Here is a 16,286-nt window from a genome sequence, read left to right on the forward strand (position 1 = left end):
TATCTCTAATGCCTTTCGAATATGTTGTAGATTGTAAACTCCTGAAATCAGAATAACTCCCACCAGTCTGGGACCCGCACCTACACAGAGGACAGAGCAGGGAAAGTAGTGGAAGGCACACTGCGCATGCGCAGCCGGCCTCAATTCATTTCTATGGGGCCGCCGAAAATAGCCGAGAGCTGGCTCGGCTAAGCCGCGCATGCGCGGTGCACTCCCATTCACTTGTTTGGGAGCAGCGCTTAGTGGTGGCCGGACCCGGGTGAAACTCAGGGTTCTGTAGCCACAACTTTCCCCGCTCCGTTATAGGTGCGGGTCCCAGAGGTTGGACCCCCACCTATCAGACAATGGGGGGGATATCCTTGTGATATGCCCCCATTGTCTGTGAAGGGAATACACCTTTAAAGGGGTATTCTCATGTGTACACTGCAGAGGATATTTCCGAGTGGACATTTTTGGTATATTGATGGGACCCCCTCCTATCTCAAGAACGGGGGCTGCTGTGAAAGAAGAGCATGCCATGCATGCACGGTATCCTCTCCAATCACTGCTATGGGACTTCCGAAAATATCCGAGCAAGCGCTTGGCTATTTTTGAAAGTCCTAAAACAGAGAAGACGCCGTGCATGGGCGGCTTGTTCTCCATTCTCAGTGCGACCCTGTCCTTGAGACAAGAGGAGGTCCCAGAGTTGGGACCAACATCTATTGACAATTTATGGGTTTACATCAGCGTTACGAATTCTGTTTTTTAACATGGTTATAACAGAAAATAACGGAATTTGTGCGACGGATTTTACAAACCTTTAGAGGCATTCCATTTTGATCCGCCATAATAGAGGTCTATGGGCAAGCAGAACGGATCCGTCTTTCTTTTCGGTCCTGGATAACGGAAACCAGATGGATCCGTTATGTTGCTCATAGACCTCCATTAAGGCGGATGAAAACAGAATGCCCCTAAAGGTTTTCGCTTTGAATTCCGTCTTACAAATTCCATTATTTTCCGCTCTAACCATGTTAGAACGGAAAACAGTAACGGAATTCGTAACGCTGATGTGAACCCGTCCTTATCAATATGCAATTGGGCATTCTAAGGAGATGTATTTTTTGTTGTTGTTTTTTTAGAGGGCCATAAAGAGGACCATAAAAAATAAAAAAAGAAGCCATACTCACCCTCACCAATCTCTCATTACGATGCTGCTCCACTTTCTGCTCCTGGGTTGACATGCTGGAAATGACAGGACGGAACTGCTGAGCCACTCATTGGCTGTAGTGACCTGCCTTAGGGTTTTTTAAATCTGCTGCAGAGGTCTCCGGAATCCGGATCCAGCATTGCTGGATACTGCCGCCTGCCTGCTGGACCCCATTGGGCATAATGTTTTTGTCTGGTCAATTCCCAGTATTCTATGCCAGAACAGCCTGCACATGTGAGACTAGCCTTAGACAGTAAGTGGCTGAACTGCATTTCTTGATGTTATCTGTGTGTTTAGCTGGGACCAGGAAGTGGAGGAGAGCAGCAGGGACTGGAGCAGAATTAGAAAGGCAGCGGCGATCTCCCTGAAAAAACCCTTAAAGGGAACCTGTCATGAACTTTAAGATGCCCTCACTCAGAGCAGCATAAAGTGGTGGCAGATGCACTAATTTCAGTAATGTGTCACTCATCAGCTAAAAGTAAGCGGTTCTCGAGAACCAGCATCATAATCATTGCAGCCCAGGGCTTGAAAAGAGTCCAGTCTACCGGAGAAGAGTCCGAGTGATTCATAAGCTCCTGCTCTCCCCGCCCATCTGCTGATGATTGGCAGTTGTCTTCTAGGGAGAAAAGTAAGGAGAAGACTGCCAACCATCATCAGATGGGCAGGGAGAGCAGGAGATTAGGAATAACCAGGACTCTTCTCCGGTAGACTGGACTCTTTTCAAGGCCTGGGCTGCAATGATGAAGATGCTGGTTCTCGGCAACTACTTACTTTTAGCTGATGAGTGACACTCCGCTGAAATCAGCATTTCTGTCACTATTTTATACTGTCCTTGGTAAATTCAGCATAAAATTGATGACAGATTAACTTTAAAGGCACAACTGCACCTGATGACGATCCGTAGCGCTTCCGTGGGGTTCCGTGCCTCCTTTCCGCAGCTCCGGATTGCGGACCCATTCACCCATTCAACGGCCGTGTGCACGAGGCCTAAGGCACAGCCAGGCTCCAGCGAACGCCACAGCCCTTTGGTTCTGACGAGTGGTGTTCAAATACCATCCTAAGTACACACCATCAATTTAAAGGGCATCTGTCAGCAGATTTGTAACTATGAAACTGGTTTACCTGTTGGGAGCTGAAGGCATCTGTGTTGGTCCCATGTTCATGTGTGCCCGTATTGCTGAGAAAAATGATGTTTTAATATATGCAAATGAGCCTCTAGGAGCCACGAGGGCGTTGTCATTACAAATTGTGGTCCCCATTGCACGGAACGGCCGATCAACGGCCATGTGCATGAGGCCTTACTGAGGCTACTTTCACATCCGTCATGGATCAGCAAAAATGCTTCCGTTATGATAACACAACCGGCTGCATCCGTTATGAACGGATCCAGTTGAATTATCTTTAAAATGACCAATTGACTTGCATTGATCCGGCCCCATTGACTTACATTGTGTTTCATGCTGGATCCGTCTTGGTCAGCATCCCATGATGCACACAAAAACGCTGCTTGCAGTGGGAACGCAAAGAAACAGAACTGAATGCATTCTGGTGCACTCCATTCTGTCCAGTTCAGTTTTGTCCTCATTGACAATGAATGGGGACAAAACGGAAGCGTTTTCCTCCTGCTTTGAGATCCTATGACGGATCTCAGTACTGGAAAGGAAAGCGCAGGTGTGAAAGTAGCCTGATGCAAGAGGATCCTTTATTTTATTTTTATTTTCAGGATCCTGTTTTTCTCTCTCTTCTTCTGACTGATCCGAAGAACGGAAAACTAAACAGCGATGTGAACTCAGCCTTAATAGTGTTTAGAAATCGTGCCAATCAAGCCATCTGCAGAATTACAGGCTTTGTATGAAGACAAGAAAGACTTGGGGAGTTAAGTATCTAAATGATCCATTAGAGGACAGGTAAAGAATTAGGGATCTGTTCTTCACCTCAGAGGCTTCATGCTTCCAATGCTGTTTTACAATGTTGCTCTTAGATTAAAGGTGGGTTACATTTCACTCCATTGTATCTGAAGTAACAGATTCCATGTGAACTCTTCCATGTACAGTATTTAGGGACCATCGGCGAGCGCACAATCTCTCAGCACAGACTGTACTCTTAACTGTATTCACATTTGATAAAACATATTTGAAATGAAATATTTAAAATTCAGACGGAGACTGATCAACGTTTCTTCTGTGAAATCGATTTAAGATTAAGGCAGTTTTAATTTGACTCTAATAGCTCCAGGTACTTGATAGATTTATAGTTTCAAAGCACCGTCCACATCACGATGTTCTACACAACACAGTCATTCAATATGGTAGGACGACACGGATAAAAGCCCAGTCCACATCGTGCCAAACCTTCTAGTCCCATCTCTTCTCTCATGTTGGTGCCAAATTAACCTGGACCTGAGTAACTTGGGATAAAAAGGTTGCAAGAGTCTCACAATAATAGGCCGTAGATGTTTGGCATTGTGTCACGCTATGTTTTATCTGACGATGGGGACTCTATACACCGAAACGCTTTGTACTGAATTGCAGAGGCTACTTTCACATTTGCGTTTAAAGAGGACCTTTCACCGATCCTGACATTGTGAACTAAGTATCATGACATATAGAGCGGCGCCCAGGGATCTCACTGCACTTACTATTATCCCTGGGCGCCACTACGTTCTCCCGTTATGTCCTCCGGTATGTTCGAGGACTTGGTTATAGTAGGCGGAGTCTGCCCTTGTTCTGCTGGGCGTCTCCTTCTCCTAGGCTGTAGCGCTGGCCAATCGCAGCACAGAGCTCACAGCCTGGGAGAAGGAGACGCCCAGCAGAACAAGGGCAGACTCCGCCTACTATAACCAAGTCCCCGAACATACCGGAGGACATAACGGGAGAACGGAGCGGTGCCCAGGGATAATAGTAAGTGCAGTGAGATCCCTGGGCGCCGCTGTATATGTCATGGTACTTAGTTCACAATGTCAGGATCGGTGAAAGGTCCTCTTTAACTTTTCCAGTATTGAGATCCGTCATAGGACCTCAATACGGGAGAAAAATGTTTCCGTTTTGTACTCATTCATTGTCAAACTGAACTGAACAGAACGGAATGTTCCAAAATGCATTCCGTTCCGTTTCGGTGCGTTCCCAGACCGGAGAGCAAATCGCAGCAAGCTGTGGTTTTCTGTGCGGCATGGGGTGCGGGGCAAAACGGATGACACACAATGCAAGTCAATGGGCGCCGGATCCGTTTTCTCGGTCACAATAGAAAACAGATCCAGCACCCTTTGACTTTCAATGGTGTTTATAACGGATCCGTCATGGCTATTTTAAAGATGACACAACCGTATCCGTTAATAACAGATGCAGTCGGCTGCATTATCAGGAACGGAAGCGTTTTTTTGCTGATCCCTGCCGGATCAGGCAAAAATGCAAGTGTGACAGTAGCCTCATTTGAAAATGAAAAGCTGCTGTGAGGTAAAATCTTAAATCCTCTGCTCTGCATTGAAAGTGTACTCGGCCGGTTGTTTCCTCCTCTTCTCTTTCTTTAGCTCTACAGACAATATGTGCGGCATAGAAATGTTGGATATAGGCATGGAAAAGTGCGATGGACCAAGAATGTACAATAAATTGCACAACATTAGTTCATGAAGGTTTTCCAGGAATTAAATAAATATCGATGACCTATTCTTAGAACAGGTCATCAACATCACATCATAGGGGGGTTTGGCTCCAAGGACGAGCACTGTCGCCTCATCACAGCTTACCAGGCGCAGTGCCATACATTGTATAGTGGCAGTGCTTGGTACTGCAGCTCAGTCCCATTGACTTGAATGGGATTGAGCTGGACAAAGGCCATGAATGTGATGGATGTGATTTCCCAGGCTGACGAAGACGCCACAGGCTCAGCAGTGTGCTGATCTGTGGAGGTGCCAGGAGTCAGACCCTCATCAATCTGATACTGGTGACCTGCCCTAAGAACAGGTCATTAATATTTAATTCGCTGAAAACATTTTTAATAAAAGTGTGGAGCAGGCATCAAAGTATACGAGCTGAACCGCACAGCTGCGTATAGACTGATACAGGATTAGCTTATTCACTGGAAGTCCATAGATTTGTTGAAGTAGTCAAAGTGGGAAATGATTAGGTCATGTGCTAATATTTTAATAATCTAATCTCTGAAAGTGGATGAGTACTATACTTTTAAAGGGGTATTCCCATCATAAATACTTATAGCTTATTCACAGGATATGCCACAAATCTCTGATAGATGCAGGTCCCAAAGGTTATTGGTGGTTTTCACCCCTACTCTTGCATTCAGACCTCTGTAGATTCCACAGGTTCGTTAATGGCATCTGTCAGCAGATTTATACCTATGACACTGGCTGACCTGTTACATGTGCACTTGGCAGCTGAAGGCATCTGTGTTGGTCCCATGTTCATACGTGTCCGCATTACTGAGAAAAATGATGTTTTGATATATGTAAATGAGCCTCTAGGAGCAACGAGGGCGTTACCATTACACCTAGAGGCTCAGCTCTCTCTGCAACTGCCATGACCCTTTCACTTTGATTGACTTTAGGAGAAGTCATGGCCAGGTGTAATCACGTTTTCACTGCTTGGCCCTGTCAATCAGAGGGCACAGCAGTTGCAGAGAGAGCTGAGCCTATAGGTGTAATGGCAATGCCCCTGTTTCTCCTAGAGGCTCATTTGCATATAATAAAACTTCAAATATGAACAGGGGCCTCCATGCCAAGTGCCCTCGCAATGGGTCAGCCGTTTTCATAGGTACAAATCTGCTGACAGATGCCATTTAAAGGGATGTTCTCATTTAGCTATTTATGGAATAGCCATAGGATATGTCTAATAGATGTGAGTTCCACTTTTGGGACTTGCACCTCTCTTCAGAACTGAAGTACCTCTGACCCCCCTGGTGGAGCGTCCACCCACTGTAACATGCAGGCAGAAAATGAAAGAAGCTGTGTCTTCTTCAGTCCCTTTTGTAAGACATGAAAGACATAGGTAGGACCATATGGGGGTGGTGAGGTTAGTTGATGGGTGGCATGAGGAATACACCACGGGCTTACTGAGTGTTATGTTGGGTTCTAGGCCGACCACGTGGATAAGTGCCGAAGAACAGTATGAAAAAGGATCTGCGTGCTACTCGTCTTGGTGAAGGTAAGTATAGCCAAAATATATCCAAAAGGGCTTCTTTATTAAGATGATAGATGACACTTTCTTCATCAGATGAAGGGGCCAGTTTGGATTTAAACACGTAATGTACCATCTTAAAGAAGTTCTGTTGGATATATTTTGGCTATACTTACCTTCACCATGATGAGTAGTTTGGATCCTTTTCATACTGTTCTTCTGCACTCTTTGCCCTCTGTGGGAGCTTGTCGAACAAGCATGATCAGCTGTTTCTGTGACTTCTATTGAAATGAATGGGAGCTGTGTACGCCATCTCTCCATTCACGCTCAGTCTGATCCTGGAGATAGGTGAGGGTTCTTAGACTCGCTTCGAGTTTGTGTATGATTCCTAAACAAGGGATCTAACCATGTTGTCTGCAATGCTCCAAATCTCAAAATTTAGTCTAGGGGCACGAGAATGAGAAGACTTGACTCATGGTGGTATTTGAGTCTTCCTCCTCCACACAGCAGAAAACCCTTTTTATTAGCAAAAAATCTGGGTAAAAATACAAATTAGCCAAAAAGATTGTGACATGCATTTTAATAAAAAGTGCTGTATGTATCCTCACAGTATGCACCTGGACACCATTACTGTAGGATACTCTAGGTGGGAAAACCAAGGCAAAGGAATTCCTATGTATAGATACATGATGTCCCCTCTGTAGCCGTCTAACTTTCATACCATATATTTCAACCTAGATCCAGTACATCCAAGATTTTATATGTTTAATGAATCCTACTATATCGATACCACGTCCTGTGGCTATGTCATACATGTCTAAGATTGGAATACCCCTTGAATAAACCTCCAGAGTTTATAGGAGGTCTGAATGAAAGAGCAGAGGTGGAAAGCACCTCCAACCAGTGACGTACTGTATGTCAATAAGGGTATTCACCGGACGGACTGCTCTGAGCACCATGGCAGTGACTGTTTGCTTTAGGTTTTTCTCACACGCTGAATGTGTGGAACCTGCCTCTCTGCACGTGTATTATTTTCAGAATTCTATATACATCATTAACTTGTAGAAAAATCTGCCCTGAAAACAAACACAGTATGGCCCACAAAACGACAATGAGAATTCAACTAGTGAGCAATAAGAAAAGCTTGTAAAACTAGAAAAGCAACAAAACCGGTGAGCTGGAGGGGGCTGGAGGGGGCTGGACAAGCTTAAAGCACTATGGGTAATTATAGAATTAATTGTATCCGTGAGTGCTATTATAGTAAACGACAGCTGACTCATAGAAGACCACACAATGTGCAAAATATCTATGAGGGTCTTGGCTTTTGAAAAACACCATGACATTTTTTGGGTGTGTGTTTGTAATGGCTTCTAGATGTTTTTCTTTTTCTTTCTGCCTTTATGGGGGTTTTTTTTCCTATAGAGAAATCTATGGTAAACTGCTTGAGAAACCCACCATACCTAGAGCATTCTGTGATTTGAAAAAAAAAATGCCAAGGGACAAAAAACAAAACAAAAAACTAACAAAAATGAAAGGCTTGGACACTATCATAAAAGTTCACACAAGTACACTATGGACCTGATTTATCAACAGGGGCCAAATTGATATTTGTCTTCAAATTTGTCGATTTTTGTAAAGGCAGCGGTTTGCACAGGCGAACTATCCCATTTTGACAGATTTTCAACGACCATAGCTGTGACATGTCGGGAGTGGAGCGCAGTTAATTCTTTGGGACTTTCCTTTTGATAAATAAAGCCGGAAACCAACATACTCCACAGCAACACCCACAAACTGCTGGATTTCTAAAGTAGACTTAGGCTAGGTCTACACGACGACACTGTAATGGCAGTCTATGGTGTCGCACTGCAACATGCGACATGCTGCGACTGCGACGCAACAGTCGCAGAAAATCAATTTGAGATGGATTTTTCTGCGACTGTCACGTTGCAGTCGCAGCATGTTGCATGTTGCAGTGCGACACCATAGACTGCCATTATAAAAATTGTCGCGCAACATTGGTGCGACAAATGTTGCAGTGTAGTTGTGCCCTATCTGTCGCGCGACTTATGTCGTGCGACAAATGTCGTCGTGTAGACCTAGCCTTAGGGCTCATTCACACGGCCGTTGCCGTTTTTGCAGTTCGCAAATTGCGGATCTTCAAAACACGGATACCGGCCGTGGGCATTCCACATTTTGTGGTATATGGTATAGCTGGCCCTATCTTACATCAGTTTGGACCCAACTACAAAATGGGGCCCCTGGTGCTTACAATGATAAGTTTAGCAAAAGAGGGTCCTCAGGACCCCAATCTGACACTAGATATGTTTGTTAGCAACTAAGGCCGCGGCTACGTGGTTATCTTGGCTCATACACGGGACCACAGATCACTGTGTAGCAGTGCAGCCGTTGAATTGAATGGGGTTAGAAGTTGCCGCAGTCTTGATCCCATAATCACAAAAAAAATCCAACACTGCTTTGTGCAATTTACTTAACTATATGGTTTGGATTTATATTACCTGACCCACTAAAATGAGCAATTTATTCTGAGCTGACCTCTAATTATGTCAGATATTCTCCAAATACCTGCAATATAAATAGACATGACACCAAAGCGACAGAATGAGGTCACTAAGATGATGTATTCTTGATACCTGCACAGATCTCATCTACAGATGATGATCCAAGCAGGTTATCTCACACAAAGCATGCCTTCACTGTATGTTACTGGTGTGCAAACCAATGCAATAATTAATGCAGCCATAGGGCGGGTCCTATTTCATTGCTTTCTGTCTGATCTATGATGGTATTGCATAACATTTAATACAATTTAAAGGGCATTTGACAGCAGATTTGTACCTATGACACCGGCTGACCTGTTACATGTGCGCTTGGCAGCTGAAGGCGTCTGTGTTGGTCCTGGGTTGCATCCAGTGTCGTATTTTTTTGCTGCAGTGCTGAAATTCTCTATACCACTGCAGCCAGTCACTGGCCTCAGCGGTCTGGCACCATACACTGTTGAGGCCAGTGATTGGCTATAGCGCTATACAGAACATCACCACTGCAGCCAAAGAATATGTTACTGGCTGTAGCTTGAGAAAGAGTGGAAGAGTGGTGGTGACAAATTGGGCCGGCTCAGGAAGGGAAGTTATGTGTTTTTAATATTTTACCAGACTCCCCCCATCAGTTCAGTAAAATAAAAAAAATTCAGACAACCCTTTTGATGAAGGTTTGGGCATATATAGTCCTGTTGATTGCTCCATGTAAATGAGCATCGATCAACATGCTTTATTGTCAATTAGCGCTAGTTTTAGACAAAAGGTAGAAGGCCCCTTTCAGACGGGCGAGTTTTCCGTGCGAGTGCAATGCATGAGGTGAACGCATTGCACCCGCACTGAATCCGGACCCATTCATTTCTATGGGGCTGTGCACATAAGCGGTGATTTTCACGCATCACTTGTGCACTGCGTGAAAATCGCAGCATGCTCTATTATGTGCGTTTTTTACACAGCGCAGGCCTCATAGAAGTGAATGGGGCTGCGTGAAAATCGCAGGCATCCGCAAGCAAGTGCGAATGCGGTGCGATTTTAACGCACAGTTGCTAGGAGACTATCGGGATGGGGACCAGATCATTATTATTTTCCCTTATAACATGGTTATAAGGGAAAATAATAGCATTCTTAATACAGAAATGCTTAGTAAAATAGGGCTGGAGGGGTTAAAAAAAAAATAATAATAATTTAACTCACCTTATCCACTTGTTCTCGCAGCCCGGCTTCTCTTCTTTCTTCTTCTTTGAGGAAAAGGACCTGTGGTGACGTCACTGCGCTCATCACATGGTCCGTCATATGATCCATCACCATGGTGATGGATTAGGTGATGGATTATGTGATGGACCATGTGATGAGCGCAGTGATGTCATCAAAGGTCTTTTACCCAGGTCCTAAGGAAAGAAGACAGAAGAGTAGCCAGGCTGCGCGAACAAGTGGATTAAGGTGTGTTAAATGTAAAAAAAAATATATAATTTAACCCCTCCAGCCCTATTTTACTAGGCATTCTGTATTCAGAATGCTATTATTTTCCCTTATAACCATGTTATATGGGAAAATAATTACATCTACACAACCTTGAACCCAAACCTGAACTTCAGTGAAGTTCGGGTCTGGGTACCACATTCAGTTTTTTATCACGCGCGTGCAAAACGCATTGCACCCGCGCGATAAAAACTGAACAACGGAACGCAATCGCAGTCAAAACTGACTGAAATTGCGTACCTACTCGCGCGGGTTTGCCGCAATGCACCCGGGACGCATCCTGAGCCAAAACGTGATGCCCGTGTGAAAGAGGCCTTAGGGTACTTTCACACTAGCGTTATTCTTTTCCGGCACTGAGTTCCGTCCTAGGGGCTCAATACCGGAGAATAACGGATCAGTTTTATCCTAATGCATTCCGAATTGAGAGCAATCCGTTCAGGATGCATCAGGATGTTTTCAGTTCAGTCTTTTTGCCTTTTCAGGACGGAGATAATACCGCAGCATGCTGCGGTTTTATCTCCGTTCAAAATTCCGGAACACTTGCCGGAATGCCGGATCCAGCATTTTTTCCCATTGAAATGCATTAATGCCGGATCTGGCCCCGAGTGTGTCGGCAAAACGGATCCGGCATTGCGGTCTGCACATGCTCAGACCGCAAAAAAATTGAAAAAAATAAAAATGCTGAATCCATTTTTCCGGATGACACCGGAGATACGGATCCGGCATTTCAATGCATTTGTCAGACGGATCAGGATCCTGATCCGTCTAAGAAATGCCATCAGTTTGCATACGTTTTGCCGGAATCCTCTGCCGCAAGTGTGAAAGTACCCTTAAAGTGGCTATCTGAGATTTAAAAATCATAGTTGCCTCCTTCCAGACATATAAATGCCCAGGAGCTATATCTGGTATTCATTTGAATGTTACTGTAATACCTGACGCAGCCCAAGGTGCTGTTCTTATTATTTCACACAGTACCCTTAATACAATATGTGAATCAGATTTCAAATTTTTCATTCATTAACTATTTCCTGATCTTAAAGCACCTAAATCCAAAAACGCCCTTAAAATGATCAAGTTTGCTGTAAGATTATGTCAACATTTAGGTAACATTTACCACCCATTATAGACTTTCAATGCATATTTGCCAATTAAAATTTCAGATACCATAGTCAATCCTTACCCTTTAGGTCTGGTATCCTCGATAGCTCGGTCAAGAGGGATGATGTCACTGAGATAGACATTGAAGTTTCCTTCTTTCCATCTTCTACTTGCTTCTTCTTCCTTATCTTTAGGGACCACCACGGACCTTCCGTACTGGCCTGGTGCTCTGGGGTTTCTTGGACTCATAGTTGAATCGACAGTGAGAACTTTGTGCCGGGCAGTGCTTGCTGGAGCCTTCACTTTAAGTACTTCAATATCAACATCGATCTTGACTGTACGGTTGGAACTGGTGGTCGCCACTCCACTTGTAATGTTCTCCTTTGCATTAACCAGACTTTTCTTTTCTTTATTCTCCAGTTTTCCTAAAAAGCCTTCTTTGAAATTGCGCAGCAAGTTGGTGTTTTTCACATTGGCACTGATATGAGTAGTGTTAGACATGGGCTTCAGAGGAGGGTTCACTTTTTGCACCGTTGCATTGAGTGGTTCGGCTTCCTTGGCATCACTTAGAGATACGTTACTGGCAGCTGCCACTTTATTTACCACGTCAGCGGACACGTTTGAGGCTGGCGGTTTATCCATTTTGTCATTATTCTCATTTAATTTATTGATTAATATGACATTTTCTTCAGGATGTTCATTTTTATCTTGTAAACCATTAGACTTGATTGTGACATTTTTTGGACCGCTGTCTCCTGCCTCTATAGGGACCCGTGCCTCTTTGGGCTCTAAAGCATCCTTAGGCGCAGCTGCATCATTGGAATCAACGCCATCTTTAGGGGCTCCTACATCTTTGTGTTCAGATCTCTCCCTAAGGACCAGAGCCTCCTTGTGCTCTGCTCCATGTTTAGGGCCCCCTGCATCTTTAGAGTCTGCTACATCATTTTGAAAATCCCATGCTCCTCCAACTTTAGAGGCCATATCACCTTTGGGCTTACCTGCATTTTTAGAATCCCTTGCATCCTTAGGAACTACTGCATCCTTTGGATCAACTTCATCTTCAGGAGCCACAACATGCTGGGGTCCCACGGCCTCCTTTGGTTTAGCTTCAGCAGTAGGAGCCACATCATTCTTTGATTCTACTGCACCTTTAGGGAGCCCAGCAGTTTTGGACTCAACTCTGAATTTAGGGGTTACTATGTCTATGCCCTCAGCTATATTCTGAAAGTCGCCTGCACCCACAAGCTCTTCCTGACCCGGCACATCCCCCACCTTTACAACAGGAGGTGTATTATTCAGGCTGACAAGTAACTTGTCTTCTGCCATGTGTTTAGGAAATTGCCCCTTAGGCAACAGCAAACTTGTGACATTTACAGCTCCCAACTTTTCCTTCTCAGTTCTCAGTACAGGAGTCAAGGTTTTGGCTTCAGGTACCCCCAGTGGAGATAAGATTTTATTAACTATCCTGGGCTTTATAGTCATTTTCTTCTGCTTAAAAATAACCTTAGCGTTACTGTAAAGTTGATTAACTGGTCCAGCAATGTCATCTACTGGTGGGTAGAATATGCCTTTTAACTTAGTAGTTTCCTTGCCCAGGGGCTCCCTCGCCTCTCTCCACTTTCTGTCCACATTGCCCCTTCTTGGAGGATTCCAGGACTCAGGTCCCACTTTGTCCCTTCGGAAAAGTTCCTCTTTATGCACCTTGCTATTAATCTCATTAAAAGAAAACCTCAGGGCTGCCATGTCAAATATCAGCCAGATGATAGAGGCGATGAATATGAATGCCAGGGCTCTGCCACTGCCCCTGAAGTACTTCCTTACCCTGTGCATCCTTGCAGCGCCTGAGAGTAGTAGTCCTTGTTGTCACACAGCGGCAGCCTCTCGGTACAAGCACATGGGTTGCCTGCTCACTTCTGCCTGCGTGGCATGTCTTGGGTCCTTCCTTCTCTCCTCTCTTCCTGGCACTTGGGCACCACTCTGGGGAGATGATTTTCAGGGGCAGCAGCAGCGGCACATCTGCACTCTCATGGCTACATAGTAACACATCCAATATCCTGCTTGCTGGAGACACTTCAGACTGTGAAGGTTGCAGGGCAGACGTGTACTCTCTCCACCCATCCTTGTGTTGAAACTTGAGAAGCCGCCACATATGAGGAAATTGTGTCAGTGTGTGTATGAGCCAGCAGTGCAGCAAGCCCTCACCTTGGAAGGCTTGTGTAACCCTTTCCTTGCTGGAAAGAGCCCATATGGAGATCAGATAAAAGAAGGACTGCAAAAGCAATTAGTGCAGTGGTTAACCTCTTCCTTCCCAGACCGAACTCTGGGACTAGAGACAATTAAGATTTTCATCTCTTTAACTGCTTTCCAATGTGGATTTTGGATACTGTAACTATTGATTTGTTACTTTTTGTTTCCCCTCCCCCCAACTAAAACAACTGATTACAATAAATAAACAAAACAAAACAAAAAACAACAGCCTACATACGTTTCTGTGAAATTTGATGAATTTTGGCAAAGCTGGGTGACAATTAGTGGGATTGCCAGGTGGGCAGGGAGCAGGTAAGTATGATTCTTTCCCTAGTGGAGGCAGGATGTGGGCCTCAGGGAAAAAATATTATTCTCAAACAACCCCTTTAAAAGGGGTTGTCTCATCTGAGACATCGGTGACCTATTGCTAGGATATACCACCAACAGGCTCGGACTGGCCCACAGGGGTACAGGGGAATCCCCGGTGGGCCCCTGAATGAGGTGGGCCCCTAGTCTCACACCCCCTGCACAAGTGGCACATGACACATTAGACTTACTGCACTACATACATATATTCAATGTACAGCACTTCAACCAGCCTATGTTCATATAAAAAAAACTTGTTAGATTATTTATTATATTTGAATATATCCATACAGTGACCACCAATGTCAGATAGGTGTGGGTCTCACCTCTGGGACCTGCAAATATCTCCAGAGGGGGAGACCCCAAAAGTAAAGGAGAGCAGCCTCGCTTGCGTAGCCGCCCCCAATTAATTTCTATGGGACTGCTGAAAATAGCCGAGCCATCTCCGAGAGTCCCATGGAAGTAAATGGAGCAGTGGTAGAGCTGTGCGTTCTCTGATCCTTTCTATAGGACTTCCAAAAATAGCCGAGCATGCTCGGCTATGTTCGTAACTCCTATAGAAATGAAGGGAGAGCATGAGGCACATGCGTGGGGGGCGCTCCGTCACTTTTGGGGGCCCATTCTGGAGACAGGTGAGGATCCCAAATTTGGAACCCACACCTATCGGACACATGGCAGAGATATATATTAATATCTCATATGAGACAATCCCTTTAAAGGGGTTGTCTGAGAATAAATTATTTTTTCCTGATGCCCACAGCCTGCCTCCATATCTGACTACTCCCTGCCATTCTGGTCCGGGGTGTGCCTAGCAATCCCTGCAGCCATACTGGTTGTCACCAAGCTTTGCTAGTGCTATGCCCCCAATTTCTAAGCTGACACAACCCTTTTAGGGAAGGCACTCATTATCAAAGTAAGAATACAGATGTTTTGGGAATCGCAGGAGGCAGCGTCAAACTGGGGTGCCAGTAAGATTCATTCTTTGGGTCCGCTGTAAAGCTACATGCAAATATTATCTGTTCACGGAGGGCCAGCAGCAGCAAGAGGCTACAAGATAATTATGGGGGCCCCTGAAGTGACTTTTAGAGGGCAGGTTTCTGGAGGAAGAAGATACTGGCTGGCCTGCCAGAAGAAGTCAACTCAGCCACCAGATGCATCTGCAATAATACGCTCGGTGCTTTGTTAAATGCTGTACCCAGTTTTTAATATGAACATAGGTTGAGTGAGATGCTGTACACTGCTTATCCATATGTGGTGCAGTCAGTGCCATGTGCCTCTTGTGCAGAGAGTGGAGAACTAGGGGCCCACCTTGCTCGATGGCCCTCCGGGGGATTGACCTGTTCCCCTCTGGGTCAGTCCGAATCTGATAGGAGGTCCCACATAAAGTAACTTCACAGAAGTTGCCACTTCTGCTCTTTTTCCCCCCTCCATGGCGTAAGTGTTTCTCCTTTCTCCTTCATTATTAGTCCTTTTCTCTTCCTAAACATACAGGCCCTGATTTACCATCCTATGCCAGTCATGATGGGTCCTGCTCTGCTGAAGGAGGCATTTGAAGGGCATCTGTCAGCAGTTTTGTACCTATGACACCGGCTGACCTGTTACATGTGCGCTTGGCAGCTGAAGACATCTGTGTTGGTCCCATGTTCATATGTGTCCGCATTACTGAGAAAAATGATGTTTTATTATATGCAAATGAGCCTCTAGGAGCAACGGGGGCGTTGTCATTACACCTAGAGGCTCAGCTCTTTCTGCACTCTCTGCAACTGGAGCATCCTCTCCACTTTGATTGACAGGGCCAGGCAGGGAAAACGTCATCATCACACCTGGCCCTGTCAATCACAGTGCCGAGGACGCAGCAGTTGCAGAGAGACCAGAGCCTCTAGGTGTAATGACAACGCCCCCGTTGCTCCTAGAGGCTCATTTGCATATATTAAAACATCATTTTTCTCAGCAATACAGACACATATGAACATGGGACCAACACAGATGTCTTCAGCACATGTAACAGGTCAGTATAAATCTGCAGACACGACACAGGCCTCTTCATGAAACTTAATGTAGTGTGGGAGTAATAAATCTAACCCATAATCTCTTCTTTTCTATTTTATTTTTTATTTTTCAGTTTATCCTCCTTCTTTTTTCCTGTCCGAGTAGATATATGGAACATTTTATGTTCTCATTTTAATATGTATATGCATGTGCTTATTCTCACTTTGTTTATTAACTTGTTTC

The 16,286-nt window shown here is 44.9% G+C and overlaps 1 protein-coding gene across 1 annotated transcript in view; it reads right to left on the reverse strand.

Annotated features, from left to right (window-relative positions):
• The window catches only part of GALNT5 (polypeptide N-acetylgalactosaminyltransferase 5), a 41,507-nt gene extending 27,967 nt beyond the window's left edge, over positions 1-13,540 (reverse strand). Inside the window, exon 1 of the mRNA XM_040440889.1 lies at positions 11,524-13,540. Within this exon, the coding sequence (XP_040296823.1) occupies positions 11,524-13,271 (1,748 nt within the window). The 5' untranslated portion in view covers positions 13,272-13,540. The remainder of the gene's footprint in view (positions 1-11,523) is intronic.
• Positions 13,541-16,286: the final 2,746 nt, after the last annotated feature.

Source organism: Bufo bufo, chromosome 7, assembly GCF_905171765.1.
Source record: "Bufo bufo chromosome 7, aBufBuf1.1, whole genome shotgun sequence".
NCBI classification, from domain to species: Eukaryota; Metazoa; Chordata; class Amphibia; order Anura; family Bufonidae; genus Bufo; species Bufo bufo.